This window comes from Schistocerca piceifrons, chromosome 7 (assembly GCF_021461385.2).
Source record: "Schistocerca piceifrons isolate TAMUIC-IGC-003096 chromosome 7, iqSchPice1.1, whole genome shotgun sequence".
In the NCBI taxonomy this organism is placed as follows: Eukaryota; Metazoa; Arthropoda; class Insecta; order Orthoptera; family Acrididae; genus Schistocerca; species Schistocerca piceifrons.
Window position 1 is genome coordinate 582,049,700 of NC_060144.1, and position 27,948 is coordinate 582,077,647.

The 27,948-nt window shown below is 41.9% G+C and overlaps 1 protein-coding gene across 1 annotated transcript in view; it reads left to right on the forward strand.

Annotated features, from left to right (window-relative positions):
• The window catches only part of LOC124804891 (histone H4 transcription factor), a 94,915-nt gene extending 67,291 nt beyond the window's left edge, over window positions 1–27,624 (forward strand). The window contains exons 6-9 of the mRNA XM_047265264.1: window positions 9,506–9,707; window positions 9,836–9,965; window positions 15,910–16,043; window positions 26,720–27,624. Coding sequence (XP_047121220.1) covers window positions 9,506–9,707; window positions 9,836–9,965; window positions 15,910–16,043; window positions 26,720–27,074 — 821 coding nt within the window. The 3' untranslated portion in view covers window positions 27,075–27,624. The remainder of the gene's footprint in view (window positions 1–9,505; window positions 9,708–9,835; window positions 9,966–15,909; window positions 16,044–26,719) is intronic.
• The last annotated feature ends 324 nt before the right edge of the window (window positions 27,625–27,948 follow it).

Genomic DNA, 27,948 nt, shown 5'->3' on the forward strand with positions numbered 1-27,948 from the left:
CCATGGTCAAGGTTTAAAATAAACAGCATTTAGTGCAATTGTGGGCTGTTTTCCATTCGAGACAATTTTGTAATGGTGGCTGTTGTCGCTGCTATGATGAAAATAATGTTTTAAGCAGAGATTGGAGTTTGGTTTGGACTTCTGGGATGGGATCACTCTGGCAGAGTTTACAGGTGGAGGAGTCAGATAATTAGTGGAGACTTTCTGCCAGGTAGTCACTGTGATTCATAACAACAGTGTGAAACCTTTGTATGCAGGTAGGATGATTTGGTCAGGATTTGTTTTGAGGTTATGTATGGCTTTTCTTTCTTCCATTGAAAGATTGGTGTTCTGAGGGAAGGGACCTGGGGAAGGATGGTGAGGCTAAGATGGAGGTAAGGAATTCCTGGAATGTGACAAGTGGGTGGTTAGTTGAGAGAGGGAGAGGATCAGGGTTGAATGGTGATATGAACTGAACTGGAAGAGGCAGGCTTCAGTGTTGTAATTAGTGTGTGCCAGCCACTGTGGCTGAGCGGTTCTAGGTGCTTGAGTCCGGAACTGCGCTGCTGCTACGGTCGCAGGTTCGAATCCTGCCTCGGGCGTGGATGTGTGTGATGTCCTTAGGTTAGTTAGGTTCAAGTAGTTCTAAGTCTAGGGGACTGATGACCTCAGATGTTAAGTCTCATAGTGGTTAGAGCCATTTGAACCATTTTGTAATTAGTGTGGTTTTGGTTGGAGGGATTGACAGCATAGAAGTGCTTCCCTTGCAGGGAGCGGGAGAAGGAGAGTAGATCTTTGACAAGTCGATCATGGTTAAATTTGGGTGTAGGGCTAAAGGCGAGGGCTTTGGATGGGACTGAAACTTCAGTGGAGCTGATGGTTCTGGTGAAAAGATTAACAACATTGTTATGGGAATTTTTTGGCTCTGGAACTGGTGGAGAGTTGGTAGGGAGTTTTTGGGGGGTGCGGCAAGTTGAAAACTTCAGCTAGACTGGGTTTAGCTGCTATGAGAGGCAGAGAGGAACAGTATGGGTGCAATGGGGATTGGATAGTGTTGCCCCGAGCCAGGAGTAAGATGTCTGCAGGCTGGATAACTTAAGGAAGTGGTATCTGTAATGCTCCTCCAGGTGGTGGAGAGCAAGGGATTGAATATCAGGGATGTGATGGGATTGCAGAGTAGTAGTATCTTGCAGAGGTGTTTCTGTCACGTCTGTGCCATGGAGATGTGGTTTTGCAATACCAGGTTTGTGAGAGCCAGGGATTGGTGGAACCTGAAAAGGTATAGGTCATTGTGAAAGGAGGGGTGGGATCTAGAGAAAGGAATCTTTACAGTTAGGCCGTTTGGGGGGATTCCGTAGTTTAGGCAACATTTGAGGGGGCCGGGCCACCTGTGAAAGCAGCCATTTCATTTACCAGCTCTGCTGCAATCATTGCACAGCTTTTATGTTGGTATGACTACCAACCTGCTGTCCACCAGTATGAATCGCCACTGCCAGTCTGTGGCCAAGAACAAAGTAGATAATCCTGTGGCACAACTAGCGGCTGAACACAACACACTTGATTTCAGTGGCTGCTTCACAACCTGAGCTATCTGGATCCTCCGCTCCACCACCAGATTTTCTGAACTGTGCAGGTGGAATTTATCCTTATGACTTATTCTTCACGCCCGTAATTATACTGGTCTCAACCTAAGGTAACATACTGTTCCCACACCCTACACTCAGTAGTTTCCACCCTCTCTATCCCGATTCTGATCTCCCACCCTGTTTATTTGCAGCACTCTACCAGCACACCTACTCATCTTTCCCCACTCCTCTCCCGTCTTGCTCCTTTTTTCCCCACCTCCCTGCCCTACAACCTCCTGACACTGTGCCTGTTGTCATTCTAGTTCCTGTACACTTCACCAGACAGCATTCGTCTCTCTCCCCACCTACACACCACCCCTTCCCCGCCCCCTCCAGGTTGCTGCTTGCATCCCACATGATGTTGCATCCCAGGTCGAGATGCTGGAGTTGGCAATTGTGTGTGGGTGAGCTGAGTTTGCTTGTGTGAGTCTCTCTCTTCTCCTGATTAAGGCTGTGACCAAAGGCTGTATGTACGTGTCTTTTAATTGTGTCTGTCAAAACTTGATGTGTCTTCCTTGTGGCTAGTAATTGGAAGGCAGTCTGAATAAGTTTCCTCTTGGATATACCTTTCTCAGTCTCCCTTGTATGTGCAATATTGAGATAACATCTTTCTTAAAATTTGATGCTTATGGTCTATAACAGTGACATGGACAGCAAAGTGAAGAGTGCTACTTTGGAATACCTCTTTACCAGAAACTTAAAATAAATGTAAAGAAAGGAAGTAATGGCATCACTTCTAACCTCATTGTGTGCTTGATTTATTAGTGAACTCCAATTAGTGGTTGAAAAGAAAATTATTCTATCTCGTGTCTCAATAGCATTGGTCAAAAATAGCCTGGATTCAGTAGAGATAAAACCAGTCTCTTACCCAAGAAAGGAGTCAAATTTGCCCCTTATTTTTCCATTAAAGTGAAAAAATCATCATTAGAATAGCTGGAAATTGCAGTGGCAGTATACAGTCTTTAGTACCAGGAATTGAATGAAATGGTTTGAAACCAAGGAAAACTAGTGGAAAATAATATTTTTAAGTGGAGCCTTGGATAATAGGGCATCCTTTTCTGTATAGTAGTTAAGAAATTGATGCTCCAGAGTAAATATTTTTCTGTCTAATGTTCACAAGTTTAATTCAGCATTTTACTGTCAAGGAACCCACGTTATGAAATAGAAAAGCTGTAATGAAGGGATTGTACTGAGATGGAAGTTTACAATTCATACATACTACAATAGTGATCCACACTAAGTTTGTAGATTGAGATAATAAATTGTTCTTGATACCCATTTCCTGAGCTGAGAATATCCTTTGTGAATGCAAACAGTTATCCCGTATGTCATAAGATCACTATTGTTCGCAGTACGTATAAATAACCTAGTACATAATGTCAGAAGGTCCATGAGGCTGTTTTGGGATGATGCTGTTGTATATAGAGAAGTCACAAAGCTATTAAATTGTAGTGAAATGCAGAAAGACCTACAGAGTATCAACAATGGGCAGGGATTGACAGTTAACACTAAACATATGCAAATGTAACTTACTCCTCATAAACATGCAGGAAGACTTGCTATTGTTCGAGAAGGCAATTACTGAGAAATCGCTGGAAGCGGTCAAATTCATTACTCACCTGGGAGTGTGCATGTGGAATGGTTTCGATTGGTACAACCCCCTAGAAAGCAAATGCCTGAATAATATTCATTGAAAGAATCCTAAGGAAGTGTAGTCCACTGGAAAAGGAGGTAGCTTGCAAAACCCTCATTTGACCAATATTTAAGTCTTGCTCCTCAGTCAGGGGCTTTAAGCATGTTAGATCGGTGCATGAAATAGAGATGCTCACCCAGCTCCATTGCCAGACATTTCAAGAAAAGCATTTTGCATCACTATGTGCTTTACTGTTAAAATTCCAAAAGGGTATGTTTCTAGAAGAGTCAATTTTTGCGAAAAGACTATGAAGGCAAGATCAGAAACAGTCAATCTCACAAGTATGCTTACCAACAGTCATTCTACACAAACACAATCTGTGATCTTTGTTTACTGTTTACTATATGCTGCAGGGTCTTACCCTGATTGTCTGTCACCAGTTTATTTGTGAAATCAACACCACTTGCTTCCTTTCTCGCAACTCACCTTGCATCTATATGATTCCTTCGTGTTTCTGTGCTTTTGTTTTTCGCCAGACTGCATTCGACGACTTGATGCCATCTCCTGCATTATTTTTTTTTCCAATGACTTCCCCACTGTTTGTTCTGTCTTTAAACTTTTTTCATTTTAAACTTTTCTCATTTTCATATCTTTTCCATGAACTTTTCTAATTGAAATTTATTGCTGTAATTTTTTTGTTTCATATTTTCCAGTTTTTTCAAGAGAAACTTATATCTCTTCTTGCCCTTTGTTACATCTTCTTTGCTTTCATTTATTCTCATGATCGTTGTCAAATTTGTCAACATTCTGATCTTTTTCATTGGTAGTCCTCATTTTGCCCCTCCCCCCTCTGTCACCCCCCTCACACACACACACACACACACACACACACACACCTTGCACCCTCCTCCCCAACCCCTCAACTACTGCTTTTTGTCACCACTCCCAATAGCTGTAATACTCCAAATCCTCATATTATGGCATGATGAATCCTGTGACATATTATATTCGGTTCTTTCAAAAATGTAAACATTCTTCTGCATTATCTAAACTAAGGTCCACTATTCTGTTTATTGTAATATGCTTTTCCCTAGGAGTTACCGCCAAAGACCTATTTATGAAAGCCCCTATTTCTGTATGTGACCCCACTCTTCACAAGCTCCTTTTACAGTTCCAAATACAGCAGTCTCTTGCACTTACGTGGCTAATCTGTGACATATATATCTCGTCTGTCAATTTCCACTCCCCAGGCTTCTCACTTGTAAAATCTTGCAGTTATATGTGCCTCATGTTTCCATGGATGGGGTCTTCTGCTAAGTCAAGTACAACCTACAGCACTAGTGGAGATTTCTCCTTAAAAAGCTATCCTAACTTCTCCTAAACCACCTCAACAGTGATGTTTCCATCCCTGTCCCACTCCCTCTCCGCCAAACCAGCCACACAATCAACCACCACTCCTCTCATAAACACCGAGCTTTGTTTACCTTCTTAACATCTCCCAGCCTTCACCACTGCCTCCCAGAGCAATGGCAGCTCACGATCATAAGAACCAGCTACAACAGTACAATATCTCAATTTCTCCTCTAAAGGCCTCTTAATTCCTGAATTTTTTGTATTATCCGAGGCTCTCACTTTCAGTCCTAAACCTGCATCTGATCACGCTACTTCGGTTAATAACCTGCTTTCCATCACACGTAATGTCACATGTAAGTTTCACTTACAACTCAATCTCTAACTGTTCCAACAGAAAACTGACATTGAACCATACCTTGAACAGTTCCAACCAAAATCCAAATCTGATCCTCCACCACTATGTCAAAATCACCATTTGTGAGCTTTCCAAGAAATATGTGGCCTATATCAATGTGTGGTGTCTGTTCTTTCGGACATGTCCAAAAAAACAGACATCACATGGAAACTCGCAGCTGTGATACGTACTATGTAAATTGAAGGTGGAGGGGGTGGAAAGGAAAAGGAAGGGAAGGAAAGGAATTATTCATGCATAGGTACTTTATGCAGAGTCAGGATCTCCTGCTTACCAGGCAGTTGCATTAACCACTGCACCATCCAGACACAGTGTTTATTGCAATTGCATGGACTGTCTCAGCATGCCTCCTGGCCACCCCACATTTCCACCGAGCCCCATGTATCCACAGTCCCCATCCATGTCCTTCATGATTGCTAGTTTGAGTTTCCCGTGGGAGATCAAATGTAATTGTGGTGGATTTGTAACGTCCAACATGCTTCACTGCCCTTCCTGTGGTCCCTCCAACATGACCCTAATCTATCCTCTGCAGAATTTCAGGCACTTCATTCCTTAATAACTGATGGCTCCATCATTATCCTCCCAGCAGACATGGGATCTACCACTGTGATACTTGATGGAAATATGTAAGCTAGGGTCTGTGCCATCTCTGTGACACTTTTACATACAGCATTTGCCATCAAGATGCCATCCCTGTGTTACAAACTGGCCTACAGTCCAACCTTAAAATCACACATGCCTCACAGTGGACAAATGCCTCAACCCATAGAACTTCTTACCCCCACCAAAACAACACATCCCACATTCTACCTCCCTCCTGAGATCCACAAACCATCTATACTATCATTCCCCATGTTCCTGCCCTCTCTGCTGTTATTTATTATATGGGAAATTTATTTTATTTTAACTCTGTGGCTGGTTGCCCTTCATGCCAGCAGTCATCAGCGGACCTAAGGGAGGGAAGTCATGTGTGCCAAGTTTCTTTGAATTGTGATAACTGTATTCTGTGTTATCTTTTTTTTAAGTGTTTGTGTATTGTATTTTCTGATTTGGAAATTGGGGACCACCGTGGCATTAGCCTGAGTGAGTGTAGAAAATAGCCTACAAACCACACTTATGCGGATCGGTGTACGGTTCAGCAATCTGTAATCGGCCCTGGTCTGTCTCATCTCTGTCTCATAAGCTAGTGTGCTGTGTGTTAAGCTATTTGAACAGGTCTCTCCCTTATGGCTGTATTAACAAACTTAAAAAGGTAGTAAGGAAAGTTCAGGCAGAATTTAAATATGAGGGTGTGCTGAAAAATATTGTCTCCAAATTTGTTGCGTGATACCTCTGAAAGCTTTTTAATTAAAACAAACATTATTAACATTCTGCATCATTATTCTTCATTAATAAATACTCCTCAATGCACACACAGACGACAAACGTATTTCTCCTGGTGAGAGCCCAGTTTTTTGATAGTATAACTTTAGAATTTTTGACTTTGTTGATGGAGCCACAACTTTATCTCTCCAAAATGAAATTTTCACCCTACAGAGGAATACGTACTGATATGAAACTTTCTGCAGATTAAAACTTTGTCCGGACGGAGACTCGAACTCAGGGCCTTTGTCTTTCGGAGGCAAGTGCTCTACTGACTGAGTGACCCAGTCACGACTCATGCTGTAGCTAAGCCATGTCTCCACAATATCCTTTCTTGCAGAAGTGCCAGTCTTCCAAGTTTCACAGGTGAGCTTCTGTGAAGTTTGGAAGGAAGGAGAGAGATACTGACATAAATAAAGCTGTGAGGTTGGGTTGTAGAGTCATGCTTGCACGTGCCTGCGAAATGGAAAGGTCCAAAGTTTTGAGTCTCGGTCCAGCACACAGTTTTAATCTGCCAGGAAGTGTTTTAACCTCACCTTTGTTTTTGTTTGCACAGCTTCATCACTATGAAAGTAAAGTCTGCGAAGGTGCTCTTTATGTCTTGGAAAAAGATGAAAACTAGTGGGGCCAAGTCGGGACTGTATGGAGTATGGTGGATGACAGTGAACCTGAGGCATTGGACTATTGCAGATGCCACAGCATCCATGTGTGGTCTGGCACTGTCATGCTGAATAGGAGGATGCTCCATGTGCGAGCAAACTCTACGAACTCATGCTTTGTTTTCTGAGCTCTTTCATGCACCAACATAGTTACACTACACACTGCCATGTTACATACTACAAATGGGAGCCCTCTAGTGGAAGAGCATAGCAGTTCATGTCAGTCAAGTGGGAAAGTCAACTGAGTAATATGCATGACATGTAATACGACAATCAGTATTAAGTACAAAGTAAAAATTTCGGAGGCATTACTTGTTAGCACATCCTTGTACTTCAGGAGTAAAGACCATTCACTGAATAGCAGAAGTGTTGAGTCATTGACATGCACACACTAAAGATAGAGGGAACTTGCTAGCTTCCAGAATAAATCTATGTCAAGCTAGAGCACGCCCACCTGCCCAGGTGTGCCGAAGTGCGCGCGCGCTCACTCACTCACTCACTCACTCACTCACTCACTCGTGCGCGCGCGCGCGCACACACACACACACACACACACACACACACACACACACACACACACACACCAATGTTGCCACTCGCGTGTGTGTGCCAGCTGGACACTCAGTCCTGAGATTGCTCTTCGTTGGGTGGAGCGGGAGGGAGGAGGAGTTGTGTCGGGTGAAGTGACTGGAAGAAGCGAGAGGGGTGGGCGCAAGAAGAGGGGTAGCTAGTAACTGGAAGGGAGGCAGCAGGTTTGCTGGCTAGGAATGTCAGATGGAGAGGCGGCGGGTGCACTGGCTAAGCATGTGACATACGGGTACATGAAAAGTGGGAGTGGTGACAGGTCAGAGGAGGGGGAGAGAGAGGGTGGGGGACAATGGGTTAAAGGAATTTGAGGTGCTTGTAATCCTCCTGGTCTCAGTCTCCATTAACCCACAGTTATGCGAAATGTACGCTGGTGACAGTGGAATTGTTCTGCAGTCAGCTTCAAATGCCAGTTCTCTAAAGTTCCTCAATTGTGCTTTGTGTAAAAAATGTTGCCTTCCCTCCAGGGGTTCCGATTTGAGTTGCTGAAGCATCAGCATAACAGTTGCACATTGTTTGGGCCTACCGGTAACAAACCTACCAGCCTGTGAATTGCTTCAATGTCTTCCATTCTGGTGCGGACCCGAAACACTCAAGTAGTACTCAAGAATAGGTTGTGCTAGCATCCTAATGCAGATTCCTTTACAGATGAAGCACACTTTTCTAAAATTCTCCCAATGAACCAAAGTCAACCATTCGTCCTCCCTACTACAGTCATCACATGCTTGTTCCACCTTATATCGCTTTGCAGCGCTACATCCAGATATTTAAACAATGTGACTGTGACTAACTGGACACTAGTGATGCTGTATCCAAACATTACAGCTCTATTGTCCTACTTGTCTGCATTTACTGATATTTTTCTTCATTTAGAGCCAGCTGCTATTCATCACACCAATTAGAAATTTTTTCTAAGTCATCTTGTATCATCCTAGAGTCACTTTCCTTTGACAACTACCCATACATCACAGCATCATCAGCAAACAACCACAGGTTGCTGCCCATCCTGTCCTGCAGATATATCTATGCATGTAGAAAATGAGAGTGGTCCTTTCACACTTCGCTGGGACACACCTGACGATACCCTCATCTCAGACGAACACTCACCGTAGAGGACGACATACTGGGTTATATTTATTAAGAATTCTTCAAGCCACCCACATATCTGGGAACCGATTTTGTATGCTCTCACCTTCATTAACAGTCTGCAGTGGGGTACTGTGTCAAGTGCTTTTTGGAAATCTAGAAATATGAAATCTGCCTGTTGCCTTAATCTATAGTTTGCAGTATATTGTGTGAGACGAGAAAATGGCAAGCTGAGTTTCACAGGACTGATGCTTTCTAAAACCGTGTCTCTCTCCTTATATCCACTCCATTCCACCCCATCCTACCTGACACAACCCCCTCTCCACGCAGTCCACCAGCCAAAGTGCAATCCCAACATTGTGTGTCCAGCTGGCACAATGTAGGAGCAGAGATGCGCGGGGAGGGGGGGGCGACTTGGACCCTAGTTGGATGAAGGATTTATTCCGAAAGATTGCAAGTTTTCTTTCTCTGTTGTGTGCCTGTCAACGACCCAATGCCTCTGCTGTTCAGTGAGAGGTCTTCTTTACTGCTAAAGTATAAACTTAAGAAGAAGAAGAAGAAGAAGAAGAATATGTTGGAAGCATTTCTTCCCCCCCCCCCCCCCCCCCCCCCCCATTTGACACGCTATCAAATAATGTGCCCTTTCTTTAAATGTATAGGATTCAGTGTGCACTTCATATGACAAAAGACACATACCGTAGTAAAGGAACACAGTAACAGTCCAAAACCACTTGGAACTTACTTCTCAGTTAAATATAATTTCTTAATATTTGAAACATCGATTACATGATAATCTGTTCTCCACTTTCAGCGGGAGAAGGCTACAAGTGCTCACACTGTAGCAAAATTTTCCCATCAGAACGACTGTTTCATGAACATATGAGGCACCGTGTTAACTTTTACAAGTGCAGATTTTGTGACATGACGTGTCCGACACCATCAGCATTAGCTCTGCACATGCGATTCAGGCATCTGGATGAGAGGCTGTTCAAATGTGTGTACTGCGACTGCAGGTAAGCGAAACTAAGCAGATATATTGTGCATTTTGTATTTTGATAATTTTTACTCTCTCAAGGTTCATGAAATTAGTCTTCTGGAAACTAAATTTCAAAATCTAAAGTTTAGTGATATTTTTTAACAGGGCAAAAACTCTGGCAGACATAAGAGTACATATGCACACACATTTTTCAGGAAATTTATATCATTGTTCAGTTGAAGGATGTAATGTCTCATGTCGCAGCCGTGTGGGTATGAAGAAACATATTGCAAGGGTAAGTACCTGAATAAAAGAATCACTTAAAATAGGATAAGAAGCAAATAGAACTTCTAATGAGTTCATTGTGGATAAAATATTGTCTTGTACCAGAACTTTTAATAGAAAAGGAGCCTTGTGGTACATGGCTATCTTAGTGTCTAAGATAAACGGTAGTAGCAAAATCAAAGTAATAATATACTGCAAAGTTAAACTCTCATTCATACTGCCCTTATCCACAGCATAATTTTGATGACACCCATAGCAATACACTGGAAAATAAATGTTGTAAAATCGTCGGAGGGAAATTAATTAGAATGAATTATTATACAGTAATTGAAATAGTGGTTGACATTGAAGTAAATCAAGTGAGACATCAGAAAACAAGTGAATTGAAAGAAATACACTGGGAAGAGAAATATGTTAGTGAAGTATCAGTGTGGGTGAAAATCACAACTGGTCACTTGTTTCACGCTAATCTTGTGCATTCAGATATGTCCAAATTGATTAATTCACTTAGCAAAATAATCCAAAATTCATTGAGTTCTTGAGAGACCATCAAACTTCAAGGCTGTCTGATAAGCTTGTTGTACAAAATAGCTAATAACAGTCAGAGAAGATAGTGGCTTCCTCTTTGCAAGTTCTTCTCATTGTTGAAGACTCCAAAATCTACCAACCCTGTAGTAAAATGAAGACAGTCTGGGATAATGAGGAGTGAGACAGGTATCAACTGTGCCAGTAAACTATGGTCGCAGGTTCGAATCCTGCCTCGGGAATTAAAAAAAAAAAAAAAAAAAGATGTGTGTGAACGTTCTTAGGTTAGTTAGGTTTAAGTAGTTCTAAGTTCTAGGGGACTGATGACCACTGATGTTAAGTCCCATAGTGCTCAGAGCCATTTGAACCATTTTGTACCAGTAAACCAAATCCATCAAGAGGGCTTAAAGAGTTTTCATGCTGGAAACAGAAGACAGGCAGTTACTAGCATACTATTTAAACAATGAATGGGTATCATTTACTTCCAATATGTAGAGGAATTATTTACATAGTTTTAACATATTGTAAATTGTGCTCTGGAGAAGTTCCTGGTTCAAAAACAGAACATGAAAGTGTCAGCTGTTGTGAAACATTTTGCAAAGAACCAAATAAATTCTGGTTCTACGTAAAATCACTAAGCAGGTCGAAAGTTTCTATTTATTCACTTGTTCACCAGTCTGCTGTGGCAGTAGAAGGCATCAAAAGGAAGCTGAAGTCTTAAAGATCATTCATGCAGGACGATTGTACATACATACCATCAGTTGACTGTCACAGACTCATTTACGGAGGAAATAGGCATGGCAACCTTGGCACTGAGAAGCAACTGAAAGAGTTAAAAACATATAAGTCGTCAGGTCTGGATGGAATACTAATTTGATTTTACAGAGAATGTTCTTCGGCAATGATGCTATACTTACATAGTATTTGTCATGAATCTCTTTCCCAGCACAAAGTCACAAGCAACTGGAAAAAGATGTAGGTGACTCCCATATGTAAGAAGGGTAAAGGAACAGACCTGCAAATTACAGGCCAATATCCTTAACATCGGTTTGTAAGTTCAAATATAATAAATTTCCTTGACACAATAAAACTTCTGGCTGCAAATCAGCACAGATTTAGAAAGCAAGGGTTGTGCGAAACTCTGCTTGCTTTTTTTTCTTGCAGTACAGCCATTGAAACAAGCTTTATGGGCAATAGGCACAGTCCATATTCCTAGATTTCCAGAAAGCATTTGATACAGTGCTGTAGACTGTTAACAAAGATCCAAGCATATAGAATACATTCTCAGACATGTGAATGCCGCAAAACCTTCTTAAATAATAGAACCCAGTATGTTGTTGTGGATGGCAAGTGTTCATCAGAGATGAAGGTATTGTCAGGAGTGGGACCCTCCTGTTATCTGTATACATAAATGGTTTGACAGAGTGAGGGGCAAATCTGCAACTGTTCGCTGATGACACTATAGTATACACGAAAGTATTGTTGTGTGACTGTGGGAGGATACAGAATGACTTGGACAGAATTTCTATTTGGTGTGATGAATAGCGGGTTGCTCTAAATGTAGGAAAGTGTAATTTCATGCTGAACAAACTGCAAAAAGGTGGGAATTCAAGGAAATGGGACCTGGATAAACCGACTAAACAAGGGCTAGTAGAAATCCTTGGGTAACAAAAGAAATATTGAATTTAATTGATGAAAGGAGAAAATATAAAAATGCAGTAAATGAAGCAGGCAAAAAGGAATACAAACATCTCAAAAATGAGATCGACAGGAAGTGCAAAATGGCTAAGCAGGGATGGCTAGAGGACAAACGTAAGGATGTAGAGGCTTATCTCACTAGGGGTAAGATAGATACTGCCTACAGGAAAATTAAAGAGACCTTTGGAAATAAGAGAACCACTTGTATGAATATCTAGAGCTCAGACAAAAACCCAGTTCTCAGCAAAAAAGGGAAAGCAGAAAGGTGGAAGGAGTATATAGAGGGTCTATACAAGAGCGATGTACTCGAGGACAATATTATGGAAATGGAAGAGGATGTAGATGAAGATGAAATGGGAGATATGATACTGCATGAAAAGTTTGACAGAGCACTGAAAGACCTGAGTCGAAACAAGGCTCCGGGAGTAGACAACATTCCATTAGAACTACTGACAGCCTTGGGAGAGCTAGTCCTAACAAAACTCTACCATCTGGTGAGCAAGATGTATGAGAAAGGCGAAATACCCTCAGACTTCAAGAAGAATATAATAAGAATATAATAATTCCAATCCCAAAGAAAGCAGGTGTTTACAGATGTGAAAATTACTGAACTATCAGTTTAATAAGTCACAGCTGCAAAATACTAATGCGAATTCTGTACAGACGAATGGAAAAACTGGTAGAAGCCGACCTTGGGGAAGATCAGTTTGGATTCCGTAGAAATGTTGGAACACGTGAGGCAATACTGACATTACGACTTATCTTACAAGAAAGATTAAGGAAAGTCAAACCTACTTTTCCAGCATTTGTAGACTTCGAGAAAGCTTTTGACAATGTTGACTGGAATACACTCTTTCAAACTCTAAAGGTGGCAGGGGTAAAATACAGGGAGCGAAAGGCTATTTACAATTTGTACAGAAACCAGATAGCAGTTATAAGAGTGGAGGGGCCTGAAAGGGAAGCAGTGGTTGGGAAGGGAGTGAGACAGGGTTGTATCCTCTCCCCGATGTTATTCAATCTGTATATTGAGCAAGCAGTAAAGGAAACAAGAGAAAAATTTGGAGTAGGTATTAAAATCCATGGAGAAGAAATAAAAACTTTGAGGTTCGCCGATGACATTGTAATTCTATCAGAGACAGCAATGGACTTGGAAGAGCAGTTGAACGGAATGGACAGTGTCATGAAAGGAGGGTATACGATGAACATCAACAAAAGCAAAACGAGGATAATGGAATGTAGTCGAATTAAATCGAGTGATGCTGGGGGAATTAGATTAGGAAATGAGGCGCTTAAAGTAGTAAAGGAGTTTTGGTATTTGGGGAGCAAAATAACTGATGATGGTCGAAGTAGAGAGGATATAAAATGTAGACTGGCTATGGCAAGGAAAGCGTTTCTGAAGAAGAGAAATTTGTTAACATCGAGTATAGATTTAATTGTCAGGAAGTCGTTTCTGAAAGTATTTGTATGGAGTGTAGCCATGTATGGAAGTGAAGCATGGACGATAAATAGTTTGGACAAGAAGAGAATAGAAGCTTTCGAAATGTGGTGCTACAGAAGAATGCTGAAGATTAGTTGGGTAGATCACATAACTAATGAGGAGGTATTTAATAGAGTTGGGGAGACGAGAAATTTGTGGCACAACTTGACTAGAAGAAGGGATCGCTTGGTAGGACATATTCTGAGGCATAAAGGGCTCACCAATTTAGTATTGGAGGGCAGCGTGGAGGGTAAAAATCGTAGAGGGAGACCAAGAGATGAATACACTTAGCAGATTCAGAAGGATGTTGCTTGCAGTAGGTACTGGGAGATGAAGAAGCTTGCACAGGATAGAGTAGCATGGAGAGCTGCATCAAACCATTCTCAGGACTGAAGACAACAACAACAACAATCTTTTCTGCTGAGGCAATTAATTCGTTTGAAACTAAATGTTTCACTCCACAATATTGGCTAGTTCCAATTGTTCACTGAATTTCAAGCGCACGTTTTCGCCTTCTGCCATGTACGGTATTATGCCATGATAAAGAACCAAACACGTGATAGTACAATACTGGTACTCCAAGAAAATTTACTTCCCAAAAATCAAAGTGAAAAGCTTAGTATCAGGTAGGGCCTACTTCATTGTGAATCTGGACAAACCAATGTGCGCTTAAAGCCGAATTGTGCAGTTTAGTGTGGTTTACGAAATTCCGATGCTCTTGGAGTATCCTCTGATGTCCTGCTTCTTTTATGGCGTAATGTAACAGCTCTTAATGCATTATACACACACACACACACACACACACACACACACACACACACACACACACACACACAATAATGCCAATTTTCTGGTGCTCTTTGGCAAATGTTAAAACAAACCTATTTGTAACAGTCTCAGGAAAGTATTGCGAATGGTGGTTTGAGAAGCGTTACTTTCAAATTAAACTTCCTTTTACGCAAGATGAATTACATTACGTGTGAGAATGTGGGATGAATTTCGTAAACCACGGTGCCTTTGGCTCTTGTTTAAAACTTAACACTTTCAGGACCAGCCACTTAAAAGAATTTCAAGCCCAGAAGACCAGACATTTATGTCATTATTTAAAATTTACTGGCACATTTGTGTTATGTATCTTAAGGATTACACACGCAAAAAATATCAGTATCACATGTGAAAGCTTAGCTTCTCTTGTAGCTCATTAATCTTTGAGACCAATATTATATGTGAAAGCTTAGCTTTTCTTGTAGCTACACTATGTATATCAATGTAAACCATTAACTGTTCCTCTTTGTGTGTTCGCACTACTTAACAGTGGTCTTGCTATTGGCTGACATCTATGCATGTCTTATGCTCTGAATATCTGCTGTCATCAGCTAGCGAGATCACGTGGTATGAGATATCATTGGCTTACAAAAGGGCATCACAATCTCAATTTCAATGCTTTGGAAACTAACACGCCGTGTTTTGTGGAGTTCGAATTTATTCTTTCATAATACGAAAATATGCGGCATATATGTTGCTGCACATCAAAGGTCTTTCCAAAACTTCTCTTCCCTAAGGTACTGAGACGTTCTATGCCAGTGTATAAAACATTAACTATTCAAAGCATTCATAAGTTTTACAGTTCCGAGGAAAAATCTGTGGAAAACCTAATGTCACTTAGCATGGAAAAAGTGTATTTTCTCCTGGGGAAAAGTATATTTTTTAACCGGGATATCTAGAAAAATACGGGAATTTTTTGTGTTATTTTCCCTGCCATTGTTATTGAAAATTAACTGTACTTTCGCCTTTTCCATCTTCTATGAAATTTACAGTTATACAGGGTTTATGTAATTTGCGTATAAATAAATAAATAATAATTGGACAGAATGAAATAAATGGTAAAGTTAGATGTGGTGGAGTCTGTGAAAATTGCTCTCAAGCATTTGGAGCCAAAGAAATCATATACATGTGGAAAAACTTAGAATGTGTGACATTAAGAAACTGCAGAATCAAGTATTGGTTCATGTTTGCAGTTGGTCTACCTATTAAAATGCCATCTTCCAGTACCTATTGTAAGAAAGAAACTCTAATATAATTGTATTTCCCCTATCAGCATTAAATTTCTTATAGATATTTCTAGGTTTTATGTCAGTTATACTTGTTTTATTGTGATTGATCCAGCAAGAACTTATCCTGAAAATGGATAAAATATATATACAGTTTAAAATACATTTGCTAAGACTTCACTAATTTGTCCTGTGCTTCTTAGGTTCACGAAGGTCAACATGAACCACTGTATTGCTGCCATTTGTGCGACAGGCAGTATCAGCGTGGTGCATCACTCACGAAACATGTCTTTCGAGAACATGACTTGAGATGGCCTTCAGGGCATAAGAGATTTAGGTATGTCTTTTCTCTTTTCTTCAGTTTTTGGATTATAGTGTGTGAAGGTCTAACGTAAAGTAACAAGAAACATGTTTTTATCATGGAGCGACAGCACAGTACATACACCAACAGAAATTTGTATCACTCGCATTATCAGCACAAATGTTTATGTCCCCCAGGGGGCTCACCCCTCTTTGGCAGGTTCATGCTTGGCTACCACAGGGCCCAAGCCTTTGCAACATCTTTTACCTTCCGTGCTGCTTATCTATCTCCTCCTGTTGTTCTTTTTCCCCTGCCTTGGGGAACATGTCTGGCGTGTTTTTGGAAATGTGTTCTGTAGTTTCAGTAGTCAATATCAAAACAGTCTCTCCACTGTTTTTCATCTCCCCCTCCCCCGCCTTTTTTCCATTCCCCTTCTCCTATCCTTCCCCCACTTCTGCATTTAAGGTTTCTCTTTTTCTCCTTCCTCCCTGTGCACTCCCGAATGCCATCTGACGCATAAAAGGTGACTGGGTAACGCAGAATTCCCACCCCAGGTTGATGGGTAGGGTTTGCACATACCCCTGGTACAGGTCAGGCCCAAGGAGGAGAGATTGCCTGAGCTGCTACCTTCCCAAATTGCTGATTGGTACCTCTTGTCATGTGTTCAGGAGGTGTGGCTTGAGGTGTGGTGAACAACCACCTAAGGCGGGTTCACCACAGTCTGAAGAGGGCCCCCAGTCGGAAGGAGCATGCCATTGGAGATGCTGGCAATCATTGGGGATTTTCTCACAATGAGCTAATCATCTTCTTCATAGTCAGCGTTTACAAAACATAAACAGAATGAGGCTAATGATTCAAAGACCCTTCCATCTGCACCACGGATCGTCACGGTTTCATGTAATGAAGACGGTCAGTCCTTTGCTACAGTAAATCCGTTATTTGCCTCTTCTGATTCTGAAGAACAACAACTGCTTTCAGCTTCACTCCTCCACTGCTATCATGTTCGTGTTGAGGCCCATTGAACTCTGAATTCTTTCCAACACTAGGCCGCTCGATAGTCTGACAGACAGAAATCCAAATGTGCTTCTCTGATCAGGGTGTCATTGCAGTCCATCGGGTGATAAAAAAGGTAGAAGCCTCCTTAGTGCCCACATGCACTCTTTTTCCTCACTTTTGATAAAGTGGTGTGTGTGTGTCAAAGATCAAACCAGGTTGTGGAATTATCAGAGTCAGACTGTACATTCCAAACCTGATGCGCTGTTACCAGTGTCATCGTTACAACCACACTACAGTGTCCTGTGAACACTCGGCCAAATGTGTAGCTTTTGGTAGGGGTGCTCGTGAGGGCGATTGACCGCCTCCTTCTCTGCACTTTATCAACTCCAGTGGTGGCCGTGCCGCCTCCTCCCGAGATTGTCCCACGTGTCTCGATGAGTGGGCCGTACAGAAGCCGAGTGAAGGAAAAAGTGTGTTACCCGGTTGCTCGCAAGTTGTTAGCTAGTTGGAAACCCTGCGTTCCACCATTTGCCACTTACAGTACTGTTCTTGCTGCTTCTTGCTCCCGAAGGATGTGGCCACACAGACACGTCACATCAAATTTAACACCGCGGTTGTAAAATTGCCCAGTGTCATGGTACCGACCCCTCTCCTCTTCCAGCTGTGGAACAAGCCACCAAACTTTCACCTCATGAGGCAAAGTCACCTGTTAAACAACCAGCAGGTTGGAAAAGACAGAAGGAATACTCCTGCGAAGACTTCTTACGTCTCTCCAGCCAACCAACGTCTGAGCCTCCCTCTACTAACCGGAAAGTCTCAGAGAAGTCAAACAAAGGCAAACGGTCTTTTCCTTCACTGACTCGGAGATCCTCTTCGATGGCATCGCCACGTGATAGCCTCGCCCTGCTGACGTCCGTGTTGCTGGTGTGCACCACAACCGTTTATCTACCCTGGACTCTGCAGACCAACAGGAGGAGAATACCAATGCCTCTGTAGATCTCATGGAGCAGGATCCTCCAGCCTCTATGCCTTGTACCAGTCAGTCCTCAAAGGCTGACACTCTGCAGCTGCCAGGGTAACAATCCTTCATTTTTTCCCTTCTCCCCTTTCATCATCATGACTCTCCTCCTATGGAACATTCATGGCCTTCAATCCAACAAAGAGGACAGCATTCCAGCTCATGGGGGAGTCGTGCTGCCCGTCCAGGATTGTCAACCCATCTCCCTGACTACCCGGCTTCAAGCTGTTGCAGTTTGCCTATACCTTCCAGACATGACCTTTTCCCCTTGTATCGTTTTTATCTCTCAGTCGTTCATTGTTACCAGGGCAGACTTCCTCAGCTTATTGGGCCACTCCCTCGCCCCTTTCTGCTGCTTGGTGACTCTAGTGCACACCATCCCGTTTGGGGCCCTTCCAGAACCTGTCACGGAGATGCTCTCTTGGCTGACCTTCTCAATCAATTTCACCTCATTGCCTTAACACGGGAGCACCCATGTTTCTTTCAGACTCCACACACACCTATTCCCATTTGGACATCTCCCTCTGCACTGCCCAGCTTGCCCATTGTCTCGTGTGGTCCATTGTCTGACCCATGCTCGAGCAACCATTTCCCATGTGCTGTCTGTTTGCTGACTCCTACCCCACCTATGTGCACACCCAAATGGCAGTTTCATAAGGCCAACTGCCAAGGCTTTACTTCTCCCTGGCGATCTTCTACGAATCGTATACCTCCAGTTGTGATGACCAGGTAGAATATCTTAGAAATGTTATGCTTACTGCTGCAGAACATTCCATTCCTTGCACTTCCTCTTTACTGTGCTGTCTCCTGGTCCCTTGGTGAACTGAGGTGTGCCATGATGCCATTCGTGCGCGGAGACGTGCTCTTCACACTTTTAACCATCGTCCTACGATTGCAAATTGCATTTTTATAAACAGGTGCATGCACAGTGTCTTTGTGTTTTTTGGGATGGCAAAAAAACTTGCTGGATTTCATTTACTAGTTCTTTTAACAGTTCCATTCCCTCTTCCATTGTGTGGACCAACATCCGATGGCTCTCTGGGATCAAGGTCCATTCCCCAGTTTCCAGCCTGACAGTAGCACACAATGTCATAGTGGACCCTATTACTATCTCCAACGCCTTGGGCCACTATTTTGTGGAGATTTCAAGCTCCTGCCACTATCGCCCTGCCTTCCTTCATCGGAAACGAGTGGAAGAGGATCGGGCGATACCCTTTTCTCCTCAGAATTGTGAGTGCTACCATGCCGCCTTTACTGTGAGTGAGCTAGATTGTGCTCTCACTTAATTCTGATTCTCCATCCCAGGACTAGACAGTGTTCGTACTCAGATGTTGCAGAACCTCTCTCTTGTGGGCACACACACCCTTCTTCATACTTACAATCACATCTGCACAGAGGGCACATTTTCCAGATGCTGGCATGAAGCCACTGTCATACCCATACCTAAGCCCAGTAAGGGCTAGTTCTCGCATCATTTCTCTCACCAGCTATGTTTGCAAGGTGATGGAACATATGACACATGCGCGACTGGTATTGTGGCTCGAGTCACGCAATTTTGAGTGTTCCATTCGGCAGTTGACTATCTCGTCACCTTGTCAACCCATGTCATGAATGGTTTTTTGCGAAAATACCAGACTATGATGATGTTTTAAGGTTTGGAGAAAAGCCTACGACACCTGCTGCACGACTGGTATCCTCAATACTCTCTACACATAGGGTTTCTGTTTCCGCATACCCCATTTCCTTCAGGAATTTTTAAAAGACAGAGTTTTCAAGATACATGTGGGTTCTACCTTGTCAGACACATGTATCCAGGAAAATGGTGTGCCTCAGGGTTATGTCGTGAGCGTTGTCCTCTTTGCAATCACCATTAACCCTTTTATGACCTGTCTCCTGCCAGGCATCTCCGGCTCCTTTTCGCTGAGAATTTTGCCATCTATTGAAGTTCTTCACGGACTTGTCTCATTGAGCGGCATCTTCAGCAATGTGTCAATCATTTTTACTCATGGAACATCGACAATGGCTTTCGCTTCTCCACTGACAAAACAGTTTGTATCAATTTCTGGCACGCAATTGGTTTCTTCCACCTCACTTATGTCTGGAGCCCGTTACTCTTCCATTCCTTGACAGTACGAAATTCCTGGTGCTCATGCTTGATAGGAATCTTTCTTGATCCTCCAACATGTCTTACCTGGCCGCCCGCTTTACGAGGTCCCTCAGTGTCTTACATATCCTCAGAGGTACTCTCTGGAGAGCGGATCGGACCACCCTCCTCTGTTTCTAGGTCCACTGTCCATTCAAAATTAGACTATGGGTGTTTCATTTATGCATCTGCTTATCTGTCCATCTTACGCCATCTCAATACAGTTTATCATAGTGGGCTCTGTTTGGCCACTGGCACCTTTTACACAAGCCCGGTGGAGAGTCAGTATGCAGAAGCTGCCAAACTACCGCTATCATACCACAGTGCCTTCCTCCTCAGCAGATATGCATGCCATTTGTCTGCCATGACTGACCATCCATCCTATGCCTCCTAGTTCGATGACACCTTTGATCACCAGTATGGGGCGCGTCCCTCTTCTCTGTTACTTGCTGGGGTTCGTTTTCAACTCTTGCTCCAGCAGCTTAACTTCGCGCTACCTGCCACTTTCCCAATGGGTGTGAACCCTTGACCACCTTGGCTTCATGTGGCAGCCTGTGTTCAATTTGGCCTTTATTCGCTTCCTAAGGACACTACTCCAGCCTTGCTCTATCGTCTTCAGTTTCACAAATTTCATACAGAACTTCACGATAGTATGTTTGTGTACACTGATGGCTCTCGGACTGACCGTGGTGTCGGGTGTGCCTTCGTCATTGGCACCGATGTTTTTCGGTATGGGCTTCCAGAATACTGCTCAGTATTTACAGCAAAGCTTGTCACCCTGTATCAGGCCATCCAGTACATCCAAACACACAGGCTTCTCTACTGTGTCATCTGCTCCGACTCGCAGTGCCATTCAGTGACACTGGTTGCTGTACACCATCCATCCCTTAGTGTAACACGTCCAGGAAAGCTGTCACTTGCGCACTCTTGATAGAGCCACTGTGATGTTTGTGGGCTCCTGGTCACATTGGTCCGCCCACTAATTCTTCCATTCTCTCCGATGATCTCGTCTTGCTATCTGTCAGCATGTGATGTCACTTTGGCATCACCACTGGTCCTCCCTTCATGGGAACAAACTTCGGGAAATTAAACCTCTCCCAGCCACTTGGATGACCTTCTCTCGGCCCTCTCGCTGTGAGGAGATCAAATGTTTATGCAACTTGAAGCATGTGGAAAGAATGACCCAAATGGATCCGAATGTGGAGCATTTTTGGCACTGTCTTTTTAGACATTGCCATTTGTTAAGTGGTGCACCCCACCACTTTGGCTCATTGCCCTCAACCTTTGACAGTTTGTAATTTCCTGATAAAATGCCCTTTTTTTTTTAACCATATATGTTCCAGTCTACGTTTACCATATGAGTTATTGACCGTTTTAGCAGACGACGTGCAGGTTGTCGACCGCGTTTTACTTTTTATCAGTTGTAGCAATATGGCAAGGTACATTTAATTTAGTTAAGGATCTCTGTTTTTCTATGGCGTAATTTATGGCCCTTTCTCCAAATACCTGTTTTTAGCTATCTTTCCTCCCATCGATTCAGCTTAACGTGTGATTTTTTTTTAACTCCTTTTTTTTTTATCTTCGTGTTTTATGATTCTGACATGGGTGCATATGACCTTCGTTGTTTTTGTGTGGGGACTGATGACCTCAGATGTTAAGTCCCATAGTGCCCAGAGCCATTTGAACATTTTTTGTTTTGTGCCTGAAAACAAAAAAAAAACAAATGTTTATGCAACTTGAAGCATGTGGGAAGTCGGAAGAATGACCCAAATGGATCCGAATGTGGAGAATATGTAGAATAAGATAAAAGAAATATGTAAGAGAAGGAAGGAAGATAAGTGTTTAACATCACATCAACATCAAGGTCATAAGAGACCGAGCAAAAGCTCAAACTGATTCAAAGATGAGGAAGGAAATCAGCTACACCCTTTCAAAAGAATCATCCTGGCATTTGCAAGGTGCAATCTAGGGAAATCACAGATAACCTAGATCAGGATGGCCGAACGTGGGTTTGAACCATTATCCTCCCGAATGTGACCCCAGTGTGCTAACCACTGTGCCACTTCACTCAGTAATTAAGAAAGAGTGCAAAGGAGTGGTGTATACTTTGGTCACAAGAGTGACCACAAAGGTCAGAATTTTTCTAAGCTCAGTGAGTGAAAAGCTGCTGGAGCATTAAAGCATGCATAGACCAATAGTGGACAATGTCTGCCCCAGACAGGACTGTTTGTTTATTTATTTATTTATTGCCTGTTTAGTGTGACCAAATTAGGGCCTTAAGTCTTTTTCTTACATCTGGTCAGGAACAGCATATACAAAAGATATTCTCAGTAATTATGTAGATGATGATAACAACGGCGACACTGATGACAGCTACGATGACGATGATGATGATGATGATGATGATGGCAATGGCAATGCTGATAGTAAAAGGCATTTAGAATAATATAGAGTAGCTTAGCACACTTGAAGCCATGTTTAGTGTTATCAGGAGCAGAATGGATCAAGGAAAAGGAGAAGGTTGAAGTGACAGTGGCTGTTGGCAAATTCTAGGAAAGTGTAACTCAACTATGAATTTTATTGAATACAGTGACCGTATGAAACCCAACTTTCAGCTTGCTCTGTTCGGCACAAGACCCACAAAGCAACAGATACCAGCAGCCAGGTTGATGCCATGTTCCTTGACTTCCGGGAGACGTTCAATACAATGCTGCACTGTTGGCTAATGAACAAAATACAAGCATAGTGATAGGATTAGAGAGTTCTTGGTAAACAGAAATCAGCATGTCATTCTCAGTAGAGAGAAATCTTCGAGCATACAAGTAATTTCGGGCGTACCCCAAGGGAAGGGAACAGAACCTTATACCAGTGGTTTCTCTTAACAGCTGTCAGGCACATTTTTCCTGATGTTTTGGCAGATAATTGCGATCTCGTTTTTACAATGTGTAGTTGTATTCGGCCCAAACAAGACTGCTTTCTTTCATGCTGTGCCCACTGTCAGCGGAAAGCATTGCTTTGTTTCCCATTACAAACAACTTTATTTTTAAGGTGGAATTTTACATGCCCTTTCTATGGAGCTGTGCCTAATTAGTCCAGTACCATACATATGTTTTATCAGTATGTATTAACACGGACAGTAAAACACGAAGAATAACTGGTACTGCTGTAAGGTGGTGGTAGTCAGTGCAGAACAGGGCAGTGCAGTCACTTCTGGAGTACTGGTAGTTCGTCGTGTTCTGTTGTCCCTGTTAATTCGTATTGATACAACAGGTATGGAACTGCTATGGAATGCTAAAATATTGCAGCGAAATGCAGAAACACCTGCAAAGGTCCAGCACTTGATGCAGGAATTGGTGGTTGATCCTTGACATTAAGAATAAAGCATATTGTTTAAAAATAGGCAGAAAGGCCCATTGTTGTATGATTACATGATTCCAGAACAGTCACTGGAAGCAGTTACATCAGTAAAAAATCAAAAAGTATGCGTACGGATAAATTTTAAGTAGAATGACCACATACAACTTACTGTAGGTAAGGCAGATGCGGGGCAGAGGTGAATTTGAAGAATGAAACCACAAAGGAGATAGCTTACAACATCCTCATATGACCAGTACTTGAATATTGATCATCATTCCATATCAGATACGATTGACAGGGAAAACAGAGAACATCCAAAGAAGAGCAGTGTATTTCATTACAGCTTTACTTAGTAAGCTTGGAATTATCATGGAGATGCTAAGCCATCTAAAGTAACAGAGTCTGCGAGAGAGACATTCTGCGTCATGGTGCAGTTTACTATTAAATTTTTGCCTTTGTATATTTCTGGAAGACTCCACCAGTTCATTGCTTCCTTGTACTTATATCTCCCAAAAAGAACATGAAGGTAAAATTGGAGAGATAAGAGCTTGCATAGTTCATTTGGAGGCTTACATGCAGTCTTTTCCTTTAAAACTATTTGTGAGTGGAACAGAAAAGGGGAAAGCAGCAACAGTGGTATACAAAGTACCCTGTGCCGCACAACGTAAGGTGGCTTCTGGAGTATAGTTGTAGACATAAACGTACGCACACATTAAGGAAGAGGATGCTGATGGAGCATTTGTTTTATTCATTTGATTTTTGGTGAAGGAGAATAACCACAGCAGTGTTACAGTTTTACAGCATTCCTTCCTCTGCAGCCATTCTGTCAGCGATTTTGCAAGTTTATCTTATATTGTTCTACCTTCTGCTTTAATCATTTCCGTTTTCAAATGTGGTGCCCACTCAACATAAGTTTCTGTTTGCTTTCTTCATATATTTACTGTTTCCAGTTGTTTTTGGTGATCCTTACTCTTCAGTTGTCCCATGAATTACTTGATTTCAAGTACAGAGAATAATCATGTAATACTGTTAGTGTTCACTGATTAGAGTCTTTATTTTTCTGACTTTATTTATGTATGTATACTGTCAAGATAAACTATACACCGACCATAATTTAGTTGCTACTGATTTTCATGTGTTTGTACGTAAAATAAAACTTTCATTTTTTCCAGCTCTAGATCACTTACTTACAGGACCTTGCAATGAGATGTGATTCAGACCTGAAATGTCCTTTAACTAAATTTCCTCTTCTTCCCCTCTGTCCTTTTGTACTTTATTTTCTAGGTATACTGCATTTATATCTTCTTCCTTTTCCAATTATTCTCACCATCCTTAGCCACTCCCTCTTTTTAAGCTGTTTTTTGCCCGGGTGTATTGCGTATTTAAACCAGGGACCTAGAAACGACAGAGGCTTCGTCCAGCCGTAGCCCTCAGTGGTTCACAACCCCACAATAGGCCACAGCAGCCCACCCATCCCCCCACCGCCCCACATTGAATCCAGGGTTATTGTGCGGTTCGGTCCCCAGTGGACTCCCCTGGGAACTTCTTATACCAGATGAGTGTAACCCTAAATGTTTGACCGAGTGAGGTGGCTCAGTAGCTAGCACACTGGACTCGCATTCGGGAGGACGACGGTTCAATCCTGCGTCCTGGCCGTCCAGATTTAGGTTTTCCGTGATTTCCCTAAATCGCTCCAGGCAAATGCCGAGATGGTTCCTTTGAAAGGGCACGGCCGACTTCCTTCCCTCATCCGATGAGACTGACGACCTGGCTGTCTGGTCTCCTCTCCCAACCCAACCCACCAACCCAAATGTTTGCGTGGTAGACTTATTATGGTGTTCGCATACATAGAGACAGTGTTTGCGCAGCAATCGCCGACATAGTGTAATTGAGGCGGAATAAAGGCACCCAGCCTTTATTCGCTGAGGTAGATTGAAAACCGCCTTAAAAACCATCCACAGGCTGGCTGGCACACTGGACCTCAACACTAATCTGCCGGGCGGATTCGTGCCAGGGACCAGCACGCCTTCTCGCTCGGGAAGACGGCGCGGCTAGTACTTCTACCTCCGTTATCACAAAAGTGATTTATTTATTTTCATCGGTTTTCTCTACCTTAATTTCAAGCTCTGCCTATTTTTGTATGCCATGTCCATATTTTCTCCCCCTGTAACTATTCTATTTTCTTTGTATGTTCTGTCTATGTGATAGTGTAGAATACAATATTGATAGATCAAACATCTATTGATCAAGTGGCAGCAGGAGAAAAGATGCATATAATTTATGGAAATGCACAAGCTCTTGGAGCCAGTGGCTCCCTGTTCTGACAAGGGTTGAAGGGAAAGGATAGTGTAGAATGGATGCTGTGCAAAATCTTACAAGATCAGAAACTGGAAATGTGTAGGTGCTCCTGGTGTTGTGACAGGTCTCTGTATCCCACTGAATCTTCATCTTTTTCCTGGCCTTATCTTGTCTTCACACAGGGTCAGCAAGTTATTCTGGACATGGCAATGTTAGTGGTAGAGGTTGGTCAGATGCCCTTCCTGTCGTTACCCCATAAACATGTAAATGTATATACACTGAGGCATACAGGTTAATTCTTTGACTATTGAAGCCACCCATCATCAAACAGAAAACAGTTTGTAACACTTATTTCCATTTATCACTTACTTCACTGAAGCAGAGCAGAAGTCAGATTTTATGCAACACATTATTTCAAATTATTAATAAAATATATGCGAATTGGTTCTATGGCTATAAAGCTCATTACCAAAGCAATTAGTAATTTTATTTTGAAGGCCAATTGGCAGAATTCTAGGATGACCACCTTCCAGATTATTGATTTTAAATTGACAGTCACTGTTAAGCAATATACAGTCTGCTTCAGTTCATCTTTGAAAGTACTCTGTTGTCAGCGTAGTGTGGAGCCCTTTATATCATGTTGCCATCTCAACCTTGAATTAATATTGCTGTTGAATTGTTTTTTGGAACTGGCATAGAATTGTTCCCTATCTGCACTACATAATTTCTCTTTAGAAATGTTATTTGTTGACCCCTCTTTCTGTTCCTGATAAATGCAAACACATTAAATCTCCTCCAACGGACATACCTGTAATAGTATCATACGTAGCAAGAAATTCTAATGTTTCCATCAAGCATTTAGTTACCTCCAGACAGCTAATTGTTTAATTTGCTTTTCAGGTATCGTCAACATGAGGACGGTTTGTATCGTCTGCAATTGGTACGCTACGAAAGCCTTGAAGTAACTCAAATGATCTCAGGGGATTCTTCACATGATGAGCAACAGATGACTTTGTCAAACAAAAGGTACCATTTGCGAAAGGTGCCTTCCAGGGCACAGAATGAGCCAGCAAGTTTTGAAGTTTATGAGGTTCTAGATGAAAAGGAGTTTGAAGAGAACAACACTGGAAGCAACAAAGTTCTCATAACAATCTCTGATGTAGATCATAGTGGAAATGTAATACAGTCTGAAGTAATAGAGGCTGAAGAACTTACAATGTTACCCAGTATGACTCTTTTAGATGATACTAACTGACTGTTATGTTAAAGTTGTTGCATATGTTGGTGCTGCACAGTGTCCTTTTGCTGATGACTTTTCTGTGTGGTGCAACGACTGTGAATTGAATAAGTATTATAAAGGCTGTGCAGAAGTGATATTTTTCTCCTGGTAATATAGTTGCATAAAATGGACCATATTATCTTCTGACTATTAAAAACAACTTTAGCATTTAAAATATGTTATTAGCTACTAGGTAAATGGCATAATTTGCTGCACCTGTCATTAGCTGTATGCAGATCTTCATTTGAAAGTATACCAAGTTGTCCTTAATTGTTACAGATTTCTATATAATAATCTCAGTGGATATATGTAATGGAAATCTCATAGAAATGCATTTTATAAATGTATACATAGTATTTAAAATCATGCTCCTGACTAGACATTAATCAATGTGTTCTCTTAATCATTTAATGGTGTTAAAAATACATAACTACAAGGTTGTTATTTCAGTAACTTGTAGCTTTTGTAAGGCGTCAAGTCCAGTTATCATGAACTTAATTCAGTAAATTTAGGAGCAGGAGAAAACAATGACCTCTTATAAAAAATATATATATAAAGTACACGAATCAACAAACTATACTTCTTAATTTTTCCACTTTCATTTCACCTTTTAATAGTTTTATACCACGCTATACTCGAAGTTTAAATATTGTCCGGGAATCCTAAAAAGACTCAGTTATTGAAACCGATTATTCGTATTCAAATCTGAATGTATTACTGATTATAACTCTGATGAAAGAGGGAATTGAAAACTTAATCTTTTTGCCCTTACTCGCATGCTGTTCCTTTTGTATTTCAAAACAGAATATTTCTAGGCTCCCCCCCTCTCTCTCTCTTCCCCGCCCCTCTC